Genomic DNA, 19742 nt, shown 5'->3' with positions numbered 1-19742 from the left:
CAGCAATCACACAGTGATGTCATCTTTGGGGGAGGGGTGAGTGCAGATGGGGATGCATGGTAAGCACAGAAGGGGCCTAGCCTAGTGCACTTATTTTGCTAATAGCTTATTTGAGTGCTGCTTCTTGGAATTATGGAGCGGAAAGTCTGTTGAATGGTAATGGGGCTCTGAGGCTTCAAAAAAAAAAAAGGGGTGGGGTGGGGGGCTGGAGTGCTGCATTCAGGCCGCTAAGTGCCTTCTCCTGACCTCAAGGGTGTTTCATGTCACCTTCTGCCCAAAGATAAAAATCAGCTGTCCAAACCCAACGGGCTCATCTGGTATGAATGCTGAGTTTGTTTTGAATCCCTTTGGGAAAAGAGATGTCTAAATCAGAAGGTCAATTGATCTCGGCTCACCAAGTCAGTTTAGGGCTTCTTTATAACCTCCCCCCTCCCCTCATCGTGCCTCCTGCTCTGTCGTCCTGCAGGATGTAAAAGCCCTGCGCTCGATGCCCCTGATTGGCTTCGAAGTAAACCTTCCTGAGCCCAGCGAACGGGTGGACCGACGCCATGCCTTCCGGATCAGCCAGAGCCATCTGTGTTGGTATTTCAGCCCCGAGACTGAGGAGCTGCGGCAGCGATGGATGGAAGTGTTGAGCAGGGCAGGCCGCGGAGAAGAAGCAAAGACGCCTCCTTCCATTCTGGAGGCCGATGAGGATACAGAAGCAGAGAGAACCTAAGGCAGGGGCCTGAGGAACTGGGAAAAATGGACTCTGCCCCACAGGGGGACTTTGCTCACTATTCTCTGACCAGTATACTTGAAACTATTTTTCCTTCTTCCTCTTTCTCTCTAGCACTTTCTCCGTTCTTTTTGTCAGCATCTGCCATAGCCATCTGACCTGTCCTCAGCCATGATGTTCTCTGCCATACCCCAGCCATAGGGATAAAGCACATGCACTGAGATTTGCTCCAGGCCAGTTCTTCCCATACCATAGCATGCAGTAATCCACACCCCTCTCCAGCTTAGTTCCTTTCATGTTCTCTTCTATGCATGGAAAAACTGATTTGAGAAAGTGATTTCTTCTTTTAAGAACACGCTTCCCCCTTCTTTTACCTCTTGGGCCAAGATCTGTTCTTCCAATTCCCCCACTGCTTATTTAGCACTTACTGAACTCGTGATTTGGGAAGACAAAAATGGGGGAGTGTCCTTTCTCAAGTTATCTGTTTGCCTCTTTGTTTGGTAACTTATTCCACTAATTCCCCATCTCTGAGATTATGTAGGGTGTTTCAGTCTGTTGCAGATTTGATAGATAGGCAATCTTCCATTATAACTTGAAGCCATTCTACCAATCTTGATTGTTGTGCCAAATGGGAGTAAATCTGAGTTGGGTTAGATTGAGAGAAGGAAAAAAAAGATTTGTCTTTACCTTTGTACAGCTTCTCTCTTGAGGAGAAGTTGTTCCTCATCACAAGAACTCATGAGTTGGATACATCCCCTTATTAATTTTCTGTTACAACTTTGTGGAATCTTAAGACTGATTTCAGTTCCACTGAACTCAAGCTATAAAATCCTCCAGGTGCCATTTGGATAATGCCCAAATGGCCCCTTTTCAATTAAATTGAATGGCTAAAGAGAGCTATAGTTAGCTACTATTAATGATGATCAGATGGGCACTTGTGTCCTTTTGTGTATTGTTGGACTGGATCTCCTACCATTTTTCATCACTTGGCCACATTGGCAAGAACTGATGGAAGCTGAGAGTTCTGCCACCTCTGGAGGGCCATATCTCGCCTACTACTGATCTAAAAAGCATCTATAAGACGTCATCTTTCTGAGGATCACGGAGGATAGACATGCTATGGGAGAAAGTTTCTACAGCAAACAGTAGAGATGCTAGAGACTACATACATTAAGTGGGAATACGACTAAGAGTTTACAAGAATCCAGAGACTTCAAATCTCATTCATTTCAATGTCAGCATTTCATCCCAATTTATTTAACAACAGGTCTATGCTCTCAGTGGCTTGTGAACATAATGGGGCTAGGGAGATTAGACTTCTTGGGTCAAAGCAAAGGTTGCAGAAAGAAGTTCTCAAATGTATCAGCAACTTCCAATCAAGTGGCCTATGGGAGAGAATGGGGAAAGAGTTGAGAATATATTTTGCCTTGCGGTTCTTTTAAGGGTTGGTGAAATACAGACCAGGGCCAAATTGCTGAACAGACTGCCAAAGTCTTGGCTTAAGATCCACAAATATTAGAATATGGTGCTAGTGCAGTATTAATATCTCCATTAACACATACTGTACAGGTAGTCCTTGCCTTATGACCACAATTGATTGCTAAGTGACTTGTGCCCCATAGTGAATCATTGCAGTTTAGTAGCATAGTTGCTAAGTGAACCTGGCTTCTCCATTGATTCTGCTTGTCAGAAGGTCGCAAAAGGTGATCACATGACCCTGGGACACTGCAACCGTCATAAATATGAATCAATTGCCAAGTGTCTGAATTCTGATCATGACTATGGGGATGCTGCAATGGTTGTAAGTGTGAAAAACGGGTCACATTTCACTTTTTCGATGCCATTGTAACTTCAAACAACCACTACATGAACTGTTGTAAGTTGAGAACTACCTAGTATAAGCAAGAGCAGCCTTTCTCAATAACCAAACTGAGAGATCACAAAGTTGCTTATAGCCGTGGTAGCACAAGTGTTTAGAATGCAGTTTTGCAGGCTCTTAACTGCCGACTGCCAGCAGTTTGATCCTAACCGGCTGAAGGTTGTCTCAGCCTTTCATTCTTCTGGGTTCGGTAAAATGAGGTCCCAGATTGTTGGGGGCAATAGGCTGACTTTGTGAACTGGTTATAGAGGGCTGTAAAGCACTATGAAGTGGTATATAAGTCTAAGTGCTCTTACTAATTGGTTTTCATAATGCTGCTCAAAAAAAGGAAAAATATTAGTGAGATATGTATTGATTTGCAATTTTAGAAACACTTCATGCTGTTTTCAAGAGCCAGTCTCCAGCATCAAACACCCAGGAAAACACTGTCCCTGACAGAAATGAAGGCATTCAATTGGCAAATAATGTGAAGTTCCCAGCTAGCTTAACATGGATCACTCTTGATCTAGGTAATAGGAGATATATGTGCATGAGATTCCATACAGAGTGTGGTTATTACAGTAACAGATGGAGTATTCTTCTTCCCTTGAAACTAAATGCAGATGCTTCCTCTCCTTGATACAATGCACTTAAAATGGTTAACGTTTTAGAGCTCTCTTTTGAGCCTTATTGGATTATCTTGGAAGTTCTCAAAATTCCCTGAAGGATCCTTCTCCTTTCCTCCCTTTTTTTGCTGGTACTGTTTCAACACACAAATGAGTGGAAATTGTGTGTATATGTGGGATTTTTTAAAAGAAAAACAAATCCTTGCCTTATTTTATGTAGGTTTCCTGGTATTGCTGTTGGTACCCATGGTATTCTTTTATCTTCGCCCTCCTGTGGTGTAGAACTAGTGCATGTAACTTTTATATTAAAGAAAGGCCTCAGTATTAAGGGATATACAAAATCTTACCAAAATAATATTTTATTGTTGCTCTTGTATAGTGGCTGGCCACTGCAAAGGTTAGGGGAAGGGAAGCTTTTATTGACCGAAACTTCCTGTGTCCTACCATCATGATTTGTGTATTGTCCATTTTACTTTTTGTTTCATTGTTGTATTTTGTTTTTCATTGTTTTTTTTTTAAATACAAGATTTTTTTTCTGTTACACTCTTTTTTTTTTCTTTGAGTAAGAGCGAATGCAGTCCTTTCTTTGCGTAGTAAAGATGGTTAGATTTTGCCTTCCTGGAAGGAGCGGAAATAGTCGCCTCCCTTCCAATGACTTGAACAAGATGATCGATGAACAGGACACAGCAGGAGAACTTTCTCTGTCAAAGAACCCACATTGTTGTTCAATGTTCATTTCAAACTCCAGGAAGGTTAGAACATCCTCCGATTTTGAGGGGAAAGAAACTTGAAAGATTAAAAATATTTTATGCCAACTTGAATTCCATTCAGACTCTGTTAAGTCAGGAGCAAAGATACAGTCAACAAAGTGCTTCCAATGTGCCCAGGCTTCTGTGGGAGCCTATCATGTGCCCTATAGAAAAAATTCAAGGCTCGGCAGCACAGAGAGTTCGCTGCTGCATCTGTCCGTCTGCCGTAGTTTTTTTCCCCCTTCATTTTTTCCCCCTCGTCACCAACATCCATCCATCTTCAGTGGTCCCACCTGACAGTGGAGACGGATTGCTTTGTATTCCGTTCATGCTGGAACCAGCACTGCAGTCCATGGCCTGAAGGAGGAAGAAACAGCAAAAATAATCAATCTGTTCATGTTTCATGGTTTCTTGAATAAATTAATTGGCTTCTGACAATTGACACAGCAGTTTACTCAAAATAAACACGTAGTGCCTGCCGTAAGAGCTTCAGTTTATCTTAAAATTTTGTTAATTTTCAATACCAAGTAACTAAGCCTTATTATACCAGCCTCACAGAAGCCTAATTAAAAAAAAACTAAATTCTCACAATCCCATAACAACACAATTTTAAGAATTGTCTGGCTTCAGAATCAGCTTATAATTCTTCCATGGCAAACATATCCCAAAGCCTTCAGATTTGTTCAGATTTACAAAGTCACTTTGGATGCAGCTTGCTCTATAGGGTCAGTCTTAATTTTCAGAAGAATGTATACAATACCTCTTCTTCTGTTTCTTCTTCTTCTTCACTGCTGCTTTCTGCAGCTGGCTGAGATTTGGCAACTGCCCTCCTGGCCTCTTGTTTCTTCTGTGCCAGGTGGATAATGGCATCATGCATTACTGCTATATCTCCCTGATGGCTCTGTCTGAAAAATAGGCACAGTTGCTGGCTTACCTATAGCGTGGGAAGAGGGAAAGATTGGTCATTACCTTGGAAGAGCCAACAATTACCCCATAAACTAGTCTATCCCACCACCCCTTGCCTCACCTAACTCAGCATTGCTGCATGATAAAAAAAAGGCTGCTCAACAGATAAATCAAAGGCTTTGACCAGCATCCCTTCCCCCAGTGAAGAAAAGTGTGTCAAACTTAAAAGCAGTTTCCTCTAGGTCTCTTCTCCATGCCAGAAATGGATGTCTCCTGATTCTTTTAGCATCAGAGACTAAACACGTACAGTTACGGGATAAATTTATGACTAATTTTAACTATCCTTCCATAGTAATGGATTTATAAATTTGGGCTAAAATTACAGCCACCAAATGAGCAACATCTAAGAAGCATGTTAATTAAAAAGGAAGCTGCTTCAAACACTTAAACTATAGGACGGATTCACATGTGGTACCAGTCATGGATGGCTTTCTGATAACAATGGCGTAATTCATTCACAATGCTATGCCAAAACAATAGAATTCTTGGTGTTTACATATATACACATATCCAGCTTTGAATCTACAATGTAGCAAATGCCCCATAGACTATATTTACACAACAGGGTAACCCAAGTTTACTAAATTTAATCAAATGGCTTTGGTTTACATGCCACCTGTACCACTGACAAATTACATTGGCTGAATTCATGCAACTCAACTGAGCCAAAAACTCACTGAACCACTAGGCAAGCAAACTGTACAAAGATAGATAGAATTCTTGATTGGCCAAATGTGATTGGACACACAAGGAATTTGTCTTGGAATGCTCTCGGTGTACATAAAAGAAAAGCTTAGCTTAGTTAAAACAACTTTCCAAGTAAAGGCTAATTTTAATCCTTCAGAGCCAAAGGAACATCTGGAGTTGTTTAGTTATTTTTGCAATTAAGGCTTTTTAAAAGCAAGTCTCATCAGCATTAAATATATCTCAAATGATCCAAAAATACCAACACTTAAAATACTGTTGTCCTCCCCCTTTTCATTCTAGCTCGTCTCCCCCATGTCTCCCAGATAATCGTTGGCTCATAAAGTTAATTCTGGAATAGAGAATGGCTTTGAGCTTGGGTTTTCTCCAAATGCCTTCTAGACAAATGAGACAGTTAAAATAAATCATAGTTTACTGAGTAAGCCAAAACAGAACAATTTTTCAAACCATATAAAATCATATTATGGTTTAGAGCAATGCATGGCCAGTGAGTGGCTGTGTACACAATATGCTGTGTATTGAATAAAATACAATGGCCATACCAAATTCTTATTGTACATGGTTCCACCACATGGATGCTATTGTCCTTGTATTCTGCTCGTCTCTAGCTGTCTTAGCAATAGTTATTTCCTTCATAATACTTGCAACCTTGGAGATCCTCTTATCTACATGGTTGTTAACGTATATGTCCAAGAACAATAAGGACCAAAAGACCATTCACATGATGTGTTGTTTTCCTTTCCATTTTCTTTCATGTCACAACTGTGGTCATCAATATTTCTTTGGGCTAACCCTCTGGGAAAAAGCAGTAATCCTTTTTTTTTAGGTTTAATGTACAAATCAATATCTTCACTTGCTGGGCACAGCCTCTTGTTTGTAGCTGTTTTTAATGAGGACCTTTCTAATACCTCTGCCTTTCCTTCATCAGTTCAGTTATAAACATCTTTCAGTGTAAGTACAGTATTTGCAGACGTTCTACAAGGAGGAAGCTCTTACTTTAAAGACTTAATTTTAAATCAGAGATTCTCCCTTTGTAATATTACTGGATGAAAACTGTCTTCGTTTTTCTGGCAAACTTCACATCCTTCTAATCTGTGTTCAGTTGTAATCTCCAGAGAGAGTGTTTGAAGCTCACACCTATCAATTTTGGCAATAACCTTCAAGTACAGCTAGGTTGATTTGTGGAGGGGTGGTGGAGGCAGCTCATTTGCAAAGCTTTCTATTTCATTGATTCTGAGCAATCAAAGATAATTAGCTTTAGAGATTATGGTCCAAAAGAGACTAAATATAATTTAAGACTCATAAGCTCATATAAACGTTGTCTTTCTCCCTCCACATGCCCCAAAACCGTTACAAAAGTAAACCATAAATAGTTCACAAGCCACAATAGCTGCATTTGCATAATACCGTGTTTCTCATATAATAAGGCCAGGTCTTTTTTTTTTTTTTTTGAACCCCGAAAAAATGGCTAGGTCGTCTTTTTGAGGGTGACTTAATCCCCCCCCCTTGCATCTTCGGGCAGGTGGGCAGCGACGGCTTGGATGTTGACCTCGGCGTTGGTGGGGCACTTCGTATCGGGGTCAACGCAGGCAGCACCATATCCGGGTGTGCAACAAAAGTACTTCCTAACGGCAAGCCCCCCCACCATTCCCCCCCATTTCGCATGTTTTAATATAGGCCTTAATTTGGGGGGAGGGGCTTCATTTCATGCCTATAAAACATGCTGGGACTTCCTATTGGGGGAGGCCTTATTGTTGGAGAAACAGGGTATGTTATGCCAAAAATTTGCTTAGTGTGCTCTCTGCATCCACTAAGTATTTGTTAAGTCTTACACTTCTCCAGGCAACTGTCATCTACAGTACAAAACTATGACCTAGCATTTTACAAGCACTTGGCTCAACTGTTTTTTTCTTCTTCATAACTGCAATGCTTCCTTATGGAGCAATAGTGCCCCACTGTGGTCAGCTGGTCAGCTGGAGAAGCAAGATCCATTTTAAATCCTAAGCACTAGTTTGGCTAGGATATAGGTAGTCCTGGACTTGGGGCCATATGGAGCCTGCTCATTACAGCTGTAAATTGTGACAGTTACAAAACAGGTCACCATGTGATGGGACCCATTTTTACTACCTTTTTTTTGCAGAAGTCACAAAATGAACGCTATGGGCGAACAATGTTTTTGCTGAAAACTTGGAAGTAAATGCCAGTTTTTGGTGAAAACATTGTAAAACATGATTATGCAACTACCAATTGCTGTAAATGAGTTTTAGGTAACCATCGGAATTTTGGAACCGGATCATAAATATCTTTGAGGGGTATCTATGTGACCAGTTATAAGTCAAAGACTGCTGTATGGGATTTAGCATGATGCACTCATCCAACTAATTGTAGCTCAGTCAGCAACTTATACCTTAATGCAACACATGAATCCAGACGTTTCATTGTAGAGTCTTTGATGCTCTCTGAGCTTGGTTGCAATGCTTGTAGATGTTTCATTACTCAACTATGTACTCAATGTTAGTGATTGGATACCTACTCAACTTTATCAAAATGTGCCTAACCATTCAATTCATTATAGCGCAATCAATACAATGTTTTCCTACAAAAAGGATAACATTACCATGCATCAAAAACTTATCAGAAAAAAATCAACACACAGTTATGATTAGGTGACCTCACTAGAGTATACAAAGTAAAATCCTCCAGAATAACTTAGATAAACCAAAAGACCCAGCAGCCCAAGGGGAAAAAAAATTAGCAAGCCACTATCTACAAAAGATAGGCAGAAGACTAGAATAGTATACCCATGAACATCAAAGACATAATGAAAACTCAGTCTCTCAACATATGGACAGACTCAACCACAATTTCAACTGGGAAACTATGAGCATTCTAAGGTCAAGCCAAATTTAAAAATACTACGAAATTCCTGGAAATTTGGCATTTAGACAAATCAGCCATCAACAGATACATCAAAATAAACTGTATTTACAGATCATTCAAGAGATAAAAAGGAAACATACAGACTAGTACACATCCCCTGCACAACATATTGATAAGCATGGGTTAACACCAGACAATCATACAGAAAAAAGTACTCTCAAGGAGAAAACCACACCATCACAAACACTGGCAGGACAACCTACTGCATACAACCAGGGAGCAAACCCCACAGTCACTAGTGCTGATGTTATCTAGTTGTCTAATGAACTGCCAGTGAGCAAACCAAGATGGGAGAGCACCAAAGACTCCGCCACAGTTCAACAGAATATATTCTGTTTAGTTGGGATAAAGTTGGCTGCTGCTAGGCGATTGATGAGAGCTCAGATGGATTAATTATTTCACACAGTAATTTCACACAGATGCTTATTAGCAACCCTGTTACATCGCACTGGCCATAATAAAATAAGCATCTTGTTGTTGAATCTACGTAAGTATTTAAAAATAACCAAGGCTGTCATATTCTGTCACCTTCACCAACACTTTGCTGAAACTGCATAGCTGTGCAAGCACTTGAAAAAGCACAGCTTCTCTAAGGAGGTACTGACAGGCATAGCGAGCCCTCCCCTTCTGCCAAGCACCTTTTTAACAACAAGCAGCACAATCTTATTTAAAACATTTCCTGGAGAAAAAGAGGCATGGGAGAAAGGCTCAAGTATAACTTTTCTTCCCGGCAAATGCAGGCTACATTTTGTTCAGTTTTGAAAGGAACAATATTCAGCTGGAATAAAGTTGCAGTATGGGCAAACCTCCTCACCTGTTGAAGACTTAAAGAAAGAATACAGTGATACAGGTAGTCCTTGAGTTACAATCGCAACTGAGCCCAAAATGTATATTGCTAAGTGAAACATTTGTTAAGTGAGTTCACTCCATTTTTACGACTTTTCTTGCCAGAGTTGTTAAGTGAATCCCTGCATTTGTTAAGTTAGTCACATATGGTTGTTAAGTGAATCTGGATTCCCCATTGATTTTGCTTGTCAGAAGGTCACAAAAGCTGATCACATCATCATGAATGAGAACCACTTGTCAAGCATCTGAATTTTGATCATGGGGATGCTTCAATGGTTGTTAAGTGTGAAAAATGGTCATAAATCACATTTTTCAATGCTAACACACACACATATATGCCAACTTACAAATTTTATGAAGCATCTCAACAGGGGTACCAATCAATGTTGGAAAAAGCTCTTGAACTGTGTGAAAGCTTTCAAAGACAGAATGAGAAATTATCTACGCATGGGGCCATTAAACCCACATAATAACTTCTCTAACTGCATATTACCCAGGAAAACATAGACAGTCATGTGGGAGGGGAGGGGAAGACGGCACTTTTCTTCCTTTGGAGAGCAACAAATGAATACCTGAGCCAAGCTTCCATCTTCTATTATAGTGTTAAATTCATTGTTCATCAATTCGGCAAGGAAGTCCTCTATCTCCTCTGGTTCAAGGTCAGCTGCAGAGAGATTGGACTCAGAGTCAAAGAATAGAACTGCACAGGAAAATTTTCAAAGATGACTGGGGTTAAAGTTTCTAGGCCAGTGGTGGTATTCTACCGGTTCGCCCGGTCCAGGCCTTTTAATTGTACTCGTTAAGCTCCACTAACTTGCTAAAATAAATAACATACAATAGGGTTTCTGATCCTAGAGCCTCTAGCAATATTGTTCCTGGGATACTAGGTGGTTATTATTGTTCTTAAAGTGATAGCCCAGTTCATGCTTTTGAAACTATAATAAATTTGAAGCATTATCTCAGTTTTTAAATGTCACATTTTACAAGGTTTATCATGGCAGGGAGGAGCCTAACTCCTAAGGGCTTCATGTAAAATTCAAGATCCACCATTCTGTGTCATACATAAGACAAATTTCAGGCTCAAGCTCTTCATCTAGCAATGAACGACCAAAAGATCAGAATATCCTACCATCCCTATTCCAGGTACATCATGGGCCATCTACCATTCAAGCAACAGGACAGAATCTCACCATTGCTTTCGAAGTATTGCTCCACAGCCCCCACCATCCATTCAGCTTTCTCTTGGCTATGTGCCCCTCCAAAGCCATTTTCAACGGCTATCTGCACTTGGAAAAAGACAAGGAAATGTTCATAAACAGCAACTGGGCACTTGCGCAACAAAGAGTTGCTTGGGGTGATAATTGGCACAATTTATATCATGAATAAATAATAGCACAGAATTATCTAGCCAATTCTAATGGTGCTTTCAGGACTTGGCAGAGCTCTAATAACAAAGCTAATTTGTCTTCCGTGTTGCTAGTTTGGATTCAGGAGTCGGAAAGTCACATTCTTCCTTCAATGTGGGCTTCAATAAAGGTCTACACACCTTGAGACAATCTTGAAGCATTCTTTTCCTTTGTGTAAATATAAGATTAAGTAAATTCGTGTCATTTGCTTGACAGCTAAAAAAAACAATACAAGGAAAGGAGCATAATTGATCTTTTATTACATTTATTCAGATTTTTACCTTCTATATATAACTTTCCTTTTGCTCATGAACTGTCTGATTTTATTAAATAGTTTCCAATTCTGTTGTGTGTGAAAAGTGGTTCCAGATGTTTTCTAAACAATTTTCTCAAGTAGAGCATGCTAGCTAACTGCTCCTCACTAGTTAGCTATACACAAAGCTGTGTCTTTTACTACAGAGCTTAACTCCTTGGCCAATAGTTTCAGAATAACTGAAAATTACCATATAAAGATACTATGTATAGCATAGTAACACATGTACAGAATGGGGAAATGTAAACAGTGAAAAGCATCTGAGTATGAGTTGTATCTTGAAGTTGACAGTTCACTTTTTGAATATGTTGGTATTATTAGTCTACATAATAATATAATATGCATTTGTTTACTGAAATGCTTTTATTTTTGACCAGGCTGGAACAAGGTTTATGTAACTATGGTGAACCAAATTTACTGGTGAAAGATGGTACAATTTCTTCTAAGGTCATTCCCTGGATAAATAATTTAACATCTTACTGTCATCACCTCAACATAAAAGTTACTTCCTCTCATTTCTGTCCAGACAACATAATATTTTATATAGTGTATTCGTATGTGAAGTTATTATATTCTATCTCTCATTTGCTTTGTTGATTATGAAGAATTAAATATTCATCACAGTGTTACATAAACAGACTGGCTAGGGTTGCATGCCATAACGTATTATTAGCTAGCCAACCCATAGTTTAGCCTATCACAATGTGTTCCTTTCAAGTCCTGCCGTGCTGCTTCAATGTGGCAGGCTGGGGTTAGGTGGGCTGTTGTCCCTGGAAGGAATGAGGGAAGAACACAGGGGGTGTCTGTCAAGAATACGAAGCTCATCCTAGCTGCCCAGCTAAAATAGGTACCACTCTACACTAGGCAGCTACAATATATAGGATGATCACTTTAACAACAAGGGCAAAGGCATCATTTTATACTGAACAGAAAAAGGCAATGGTAAACTACAGGTACTCCTTGACTTATAACCATTTGTTTAGTAACACATTTGTTTGAACTTGCAACAGAATATAGCCAAGGAAGATGGACTGGAAGACGAGCATGGCTTTGAAAATGGAGGAAGAAACATTAAATGCATAGTGATGCTACTCTGACAACTGAAAATGCAGAAGATTTGCAAGTTGCAGTAATGAAAATCAAAAAGACAATGGTTGTCTAGATGGCACTAATTTGCTGCCTTAATACTATCTGTATCCCATCTTTATTGTTTTTACAAATAACTCAAGTTGGGGAACACATCCAACACACCTTCCTCCTACAATTTCCCCACAAATAAGCAGGGAGGAAAAAGAAAAAGAAAGCCACTTTGATGTGGTGATTAAAGCACCATACTAGAAATTGAGTTGTGTTCTCCTTTTGGCATGAAACCAATTGGGTAACTATGGCCCTAGGAAGAAAGTAATGGCATACCACTTCTGACAATCTCGCCAAGAAAATTGCAGGGACTTTTAAAAGCAGTCTGCAAGAATCAGCATTGATTTAAACTAAAGGCACACATAATAAAAGTGGGAGGAGGAGCAAGATAGATATGCAAGACAATTCCAATGGACTTGTTTATTCAGGGTTAAAATAGACCAAACTGCTTAGGTTCATATGACACTGTAAAACATAAACTAACTTACACATATGGGAGTTTTACACAAAATATTAGGCTAAACTTCTATCAGTTGCTTTGTGACTTAGATGCTGTGGGTACATAACAATACATAACAACACTATATCTTTTGCAGTAACAAGCTAAGCTCTAAAGAAAAATATATATGGATGATTTTCAGTTCCATAAATAAACAAAAAGGAAATTAAGTTATCAGTAGCAAGGCGGGTGGATTCAGTTACAATGGCCATGTGTGCATCACTGGAAGACCTGAAAAAAAAAAAAGTTATCCTGAAGAAAATATGAGGTTGCAAAGGGTCAAAAACGACTTGGTGGCACCTAGTCAATGAATCAAATTAAGCTTGATCCCTGGAAACAGCCTTAGTTTTTAACAACCATAGAACGGATCTGATTCTGAATGCACAATGTCACTAAATAAACACAACCAATGTAAAAGCAATCTCATCTACCAATTCATTATACACATTTACACCAATGAAATCCATTTCCATTTGAACAACTTCGTATCTCAACGTAAGGGGCAGTGTTTATACAACACGGTAATCTATGATTTTTAAGATTTACCACCACTGGGGACTACCATATCTGGGGCTGCAAAAATCCCGATAATCACTAAGTTTCTCTATCTTTCTGACATTCAGCGGCCATCGGCGTTTTATAGGCAGATGCAGTAGCCTATCTCACCTGGCTGCCATTGCATAACCCACTAAACCAAAAATAAGAAATGACATTTGCCTTTTCTTTTGCTTGCCAAGTCCGGGTGAGGCGGAGAAGTCGCCCCTCCAAACAAGTTGTTCTCTACTTTTCCCACTCAATGCTCCTTTCATGTACCTGCAAGCTCAAAAAGAGTGTTTATTGCAAGCTCAAAAAGAGTGTTTATTCTGTATTCAACCCACTTTCCCTCCCCTCCCTCCCCCACGCACCCACGGAAAGAGTCCTAACCTGCAACACGGCCCAGCCGTCCAACACCGCTTGCACGCCCTGCTTGAAAAGGCCACGTGCCTCCTCTTTCGGCGTCGCCATGTCAGCGGCAGCCAGCCGGAAGTCAAACCCAGAATAATCGATGAACTCGTCAAGAAGAAAAAAGTAGACCTAAATAAACGCCTGCAGAGTCACTTCAGAGCTTCGCGGTTTCTCCTCTCATCAAGTGTTGTCGGTCGAACAGTTCGAATTTTGCTTTGTACCTGGCGGTTTATATACATAATATTCTATATTTTATAAAGGACTTCAAGTGCCAAATACTCATGCAATGGCCAACTGAAGGGCTTTAAACTTTCTTTGAACGTTAACAGATTAAGAGAATTGCAAAGGGCCTTGTAGGTCATCTAGTCCAACACCGCCCCCCCCCGCCCCCGCTCCACCAAGCAGGAAACCTTTCTGACAGGTGGCAGTGCAGTCACTTCTGGGAAGCCTCCAGTGTTGAAGCTCTCACAACTTCTGAAGGCAAGCTGTTCATCGGTTGATTGTTCTCACATACTTGCCTCACAGTACCGTAGATAGATCAGGCACTGAAATCTTGTGGATAGTCATGTTTCGTAGCCTGAAAGCTTGTGAATGGCTTCAGAAACTCAGAAGCACACTGGATTAAGTAATTAAATGGAAGTTACGTCCCTAGAGAATCATACATTGTTTTTGCACATAAAATGTGATTGTTCAGTTTGTGGCTATGTTAATGTGCTGTGCAGCTATGCAATTACATGCATGTACTTAGGCAGCTGGGTGAATTTAAAAACAAACTAGTTCAGTTGTAATTAACAATGGGTTAGCATGCTATGCAAATTTAGCCAGACTTCATTTTACTGAATATTAGTTAAATTTATTCCTGAAGAAACACACATACAAGCTTTTTTAAAAAAAAATTCCTTAATGATTGTGTTTGCACTGTACATCAAAACACATGCTAAATTTTAGTCTAAAATATTGTGCCTACCTTTCTACCATGTTTCTCCAACAATACGGCCTCCACCAATAGGAAGGCCCAGCATGATTTCTAGGCATGAGGTGAAATTAAGCCCCGCGCCCCAAATTTAGGCCTGTTTAAACCAAGCGTTTCCCCACCATTTCTCACATTGTTCGTTAGAAATACACAAGGTGAAGAGAAATGGGGGGGAAGGGGAGGGAGAAAACTTGCCTTTAGGAGCGCCCCGCAGGTAGCCTAGGCTAGAATACCCCAATCTACCGATAGAACATCAGCCGATAGAAGCTCCCTGAAGGCAGAGTCCCCAGCTGCTTCAGGGCGAGGCGTGGCTGCCCGTGTCCCCTCGCCATTAGGCAGTCTCTTTTGGGCGATGGAAGCTCCCCAAGTGCAGTCACCAGCCACTTCGATCGGCCGGTAGAAATGGCCTCGGGGCGAGTGCACACACACACTCCCCTCGCCGCGAGGCCGTTTCTATCGGCCAACGAAAGCTCCCCGAAGGCAGAGTCCCCAGCCACTTCGGGGCGTGGCATGGCTGCCTATGTCCCCTCACCTTTAGGCAGTCTCTTTTGGGCAATGGAAGTTCCCCAAGTGCAGTCACCAGCCACTTCGATCGACCGGTAGAAGTGGCCTCGCAGCGAGGAGTGTGCATGTGCGCTCGCCCGAGGCCGCTTCTACCGGCCGATCGAAGTGGCTGGTGACTGCACTTGGGGAGCTTCCATCGCCCAAAAGAGACTGCCTAAAGGCGAGGGGACACGGGCAGCCACGCCGCCCGAAGCGGCTGAGGACTCTGCCTTTGGGGAGCTTTCGTCGGCTGATAGAAGCGGCCTCGCAGCGAGGGGAGTGCATATGGGCCGCTCTAGGTGGGGGAGGAAATTAAGTCACCCCCGAAAAAACGGCCTAGACGTTTTTTCGGGGGTCAAAAAAAAAAAAAGGCCCGGCCTTATTTTGTGAGAAACACAGTAGTTAGGTTATGGAATCACTGCAAGCAATTCCATACAGGTATTAAGCGTACCCAGACATGCTTGGGTTGACCAAGCACATCATAATATCACAGTAGATTAAACATATAACCTTGAAAGATATGATTTAGGAACTATTTTGTAACAAATTTTACTATGTTGAAAATGAAAATTGCATTAAAATATTAATGAGAATTATAATACTTTTAACAGCACAGCAATCAGTAATAAAAAGGTTTGTGAAAGGTTTGTTCCATGTACGTTAGAATCTACTATATTTAATACTGGATTATAATTCCCATTACATCTCAACATAGAGAGTACTAGAATAATTAACGTCTGCATCAACTAATTAAATTGTAACTATTGCCCTCCAGATATGCTACAATACATTCCTATCATGCTGGCAGAGGATAATGGGAACTAGATTACAACAAATCAGAAAAGAATGGAATATTGAAGATTTGTGCTAAAGGTAGTCTGTTGGGTTCAAAGAAGCCACTGTTGTGCAATTCATCTGCGGATATGGATGTGGCTCTCCAATCCCATTCTGGAAGTGCAGAGTCTTGCACATTGAGAGCACTGTTAGTCCATTGTTGTAATAACTGTGGGTGTTGTACTATGACACTGCTCAGTTTTCTATCAGTTTTTGGCCATGCTTGTCTTCAAAGTCAGTGGAGGCTTCATAGCACAACTTGTCCCTGGTTTCTGTCAGCAGCCACAGCTTCTAGTTCCTTTGACTAGATGTCATAGTGATGTAGGATTTCCTTCACTATATCTTCACTGTATCTTTGTAGCAGTAGCATGGATGACCCTGAGGGCTCTTGCCAATCTCCAGTGGAGAGCAATTGAATAGGCATATGGTAGTCATTCATTTTGATGTTGCGTCCCACCCACCTCATCTGGGCCTTTATAATCAGGGAGTCAATAGTGGTGGACTGCATATGATCCAAGATCTCTGGCTGGGAGACATGGTCTTGCCAACAAATGCCAAGGATGTAGTGGAAAGCATGCAAGTTAAATTTCTCCAGTTGTTTGGTATGTTGCTGACAACAGAGTCCAGAACTCATATCCATAAAGGGGAGAAGGGATAATCTCAGCTCTGTAGATTTTCACCTTTGTGGAGTTCAGGATGGCTGTGTTGACTGAACACTCAACTGAAGTAGACAGCTATTCCAGAGCTGATTATCCAAAGAACCTATCACTTGAGATGATGCTTCTTGAGCATTTAAAGGTGTTTACATTTGTTAGTCGGATGTCCTCAGGAGTGATTTTTGGTTCCATGGGGTTGCTATCTGGCATGGGCTAGTAAAGAACTTCAGTCTGAAGAACATCACAGTGTCTGAGAATTAAGCATCATCTATAGATCACTGTCTTTTTGTGCCAGGAGCGCAGTCATCAGCAAAGAGAGTTTCTTGAATATATAGAGGCATGTTACCCATGCATTCAAGCAATGAAGATCAGGGAGTTGTCTAATCAGTATCTAGTATACATTCCCTCCTTTAGACTCTGGGCAACATGTGACAATAGGCAAGTGAAGAACAGATTTAACAAGGCTGGGACTAACACACAGCCCTGCTTCACCCATTAGAAATGGCAAATGCAGCTGACATATCACCATTATAAAGGACTGTTCTGTCATTCCGTTGTAAAGTAATTTAATTAACTTCATGAATGAATTTCCATGGGCACCCATGTTTCAAAATGATCCAAAGACTACCTGGTTTAAAATGTCAGATGTCTTTGTTCATTGAGATTGCTGCTACATTAATGTACTTGATCCCATTACACTCAAATATTTTGATTCATATAATATGCTGAAACATAGGCTACTGGCCCACATTTCAGCCAAGTGTTATACAAATCTATTACCTACTTCATGTGTGTCAATTTATAGTTCAGAAAAGGAGATGAACTGAATAAATTATGATTGCATAAACATTAAGCACTATAGCCAGGACGCAAAAATCCAGACATTAACTACAACTCTGCTTCTAGGTTTATACAACCCCCGCCCCCTATAAAATAAATACCAAGTGTAATTTAAACCTATCATCCCATGCATCCCATGCTTGGGAGAAAGCTCCACTTAATTCTATAAGATTAATTCTAATTAAACATGTATATGATTACTCTGTGCGTGTAAGAGGGAAAAGGTCCTATATGAATTCCTCAAGGATGATATCTTCCAGTTGACCTGGACTATAATTATCACATTCCAAATCACTATGGCAACTGGAAATTAGTGGAGTTGTGTCTAATATATAGGGAGTGAGCCAGGTTATGAAAGGCTGAATAGAGTTTTGCAGATGGAAGCATATATTTTCTTAGCATTTTCCTGCAACTGCGGGGTTTGCTTTTTTCTGATCAACCAAGTATTGACCCATTTGGTTGTGACAGGAATTGACTGACCAGCTTGTTGACTGAGTCTGACATCCTGGGCTAAGAGAATGACTGACTCAGCCAGCCTTCACCCAGCCAGCTTTCATGCCTAAAGTGGTAGTCCCATTTAGTAGTCCCAGCTCACAATCTCCTAATTTATGCGTGATGCCTTAACCACTAAACTAAACTGACTCTTAGGAAGGATAAATGTCTGTTTTAATTTTTTTGCTAATATTAATGGGATCGGTCACAAATACAATAACAGCATATACTTAATCATATACATACTGTAATGTGGACATTTCCACACTGCCATTAGGATAACATGAAAGCCTGTCATTGTTAAAAATACAGGACCATGGCATTGGTTGGAGTATGGTACAGATCATTATATGAATTGTAATAAGGCACTATACAGTCAATACATCCTGGGTATTTGATAAAACCAAGGAAACTAGATAAGGGAAAAATATATGAATTTAAAATCCTGTCCATTATCCTAAGCACATTTACACTAACCAATTAATAGTATCATGCTTGATACAAAAACTAATTTGCTTTGCTGCTTTCTTCTTTTTTCTGTACAAGGATAAAATCCTGGGATTTCAGAGCCTAATCATTTCTCCTAACATTTTGCTGACTTTATCTTTGGTCACATCTGAATCACTCTTTCAAAACCACCTCACGTCTGAATTCAGTAATCATTAACTGTCCAGATTGACTTATTACTTAAAAAAAACCTAAAGCCTGTTTTATTTAAAAATACTTTTTATATTTGTATTCTCTGTGAAAAAATACTATGATTTATAATGCACGAACCCAGCAAGGTACAGACTCATACTGCATTATGTAGTTTAAAATATTAAGAATCCTACTGGGGGGGGGGGGAATCACATTGAATTCAACAGGAGGTAGGCCCAGTCACTGTACGTGGGATTATAACATATTTCATCCTTGCAACAATTTTAATAAGTTGTTTTAGTGCATACGTATTACATGTTTAATTTGGGCGGCACTTGGGCCATCATATGTAGTAATTTCAACCCTCTCTAACACATACAATTTTCAATTAAGCAAACCCAACAAAATGGCCGATATTCAATTCCAACCACTGTATGCTTCTCCGCGCAAAAGAAACACACGATACTACCATTCCCAAGAAACTCTGCGCGAACGAAGCCCAATGGAGTTACACCGAAGGCACCTGCGAAGCAATCGAATCGACGGCCGCGGGGGGAAAGAGGGGAGGGATTTGATACACGCACTCACGCACGCGCGCTGGCGTTTCCCTTCGCTCCTTTCTTCTTTTTGTGGCACGCGCTGTGCTTCGCCCGACGCGCGGCGCTTCTCTTCTCCCTCGCCCCGCCCCTCCCAGCGGTGTCTGGTTCTATGGGAGTTAGTTGGGATTGGAAATAGCATGAGTGAGTCTCAAAGTGTGGGGGAATCATTTATCCGTAAAGAGAAAGGTTAGTAACCTAAAATGGAGACGACTCTATATGACAGCGATTTGGAAGAGTTTAACAGGATTCGTATATGGGCCAAGGAACTCAAATCTAATTTTTGAAGAAATGAGAACATTTTTGAAAGGAAAAAAGAAGAGGTTAAATTCTGCTTTTCCAGAGAAACTTAAAAAAAAAACAACCACCGATATAATTTTTACTCCATTATTCCCAATCTGTGAGGTAGACCGAGCTGAGAAATGAATAAGTCATTCTGAAAACTTCTTGTGTGAGTTTAA

At 40.5% G+C, this 19742-nt stretch overlaps 2 protein-coding genes across 4 annotated transcripts in view; one reads left to right on the top strand and one right to left on the bottom strand.

Moving 5' to 3' along the window:
* FGD1 (FYVE, RhoGEF and PH domain containing 1) overlaps nucleotides 1-3722 on the top strand; it is a 66330-nt gene extending 62608 nt beyond the window's left edge. For both annotated transcript variants that reach the window (XM_026676277.2, XM_087956777.1), the window contains exon 18: nucleotides 467-3722. In XM_026676277.2, the coding sequence (XP_026532062.2) occupies nucleotides 467-718 (252 nt within the window). In that variant the 3' untranslated portion in view covers nucleotides 719-3722. The remainder of the gene's footprint in view (nucleotides 1-466) is intronic.
* Nucleotides 3546-19235, bottom strand: TSR2 (TSR2 ribosome maturation factor). Of its 2 annotated transcripts, none has more exons than XM_087956781.1 (5): nucleotides 19155-19235; nucleotides 10599-10689; nucleotides 9981-10072; nucleotides 4712-4885; nucleotides 3546-4308 (listed from the first exon to the last, which is right to left on the bottom strand). In XM_087956781.1, the coding sequence occupies exons 1-5, from the start codon at nucleotides 19155-19157 to the stop codon at nucleotides 4195-4197; spliced, it is 474 nt and encodes a 157-aa protein (XP_087812907.1). In that variant the 5' UTR covers nucleotides 19158-19235; the 3' UTR covers nucleotides 3546-4194. The 2 variants fall into 2 exon arrangements, with proteins under 2 accessions (XP_087812907.1, XP_026532063.2); XM_026676278.2 differs by lacking the exon at nucleotides 19155-19235 and adding an exon at nucleotides 13688-13777.
* Between the last annotated feature and the right edge of the window lie 507 nt (nucleotides 19236-19742).

This window comes from Notechis scutatus, chromosome 2 (genome assembly GCF_049901735.1).
Source record: "Notechis scutatus isolate UNSWTSFEM ecotype Mainland chromosome 2, rNotScu1.2, whole genome shotgun sequence".
Classification (NCBI taxonomy): Eukaryota; Metazoa; Chordata; class Lepidosauria; order Squamata; family Elapidae; genus Notechis; species Notechis scutatus.
This window is presented reverse-complemented; position numbering and strand designations above follow the sequence as displayed.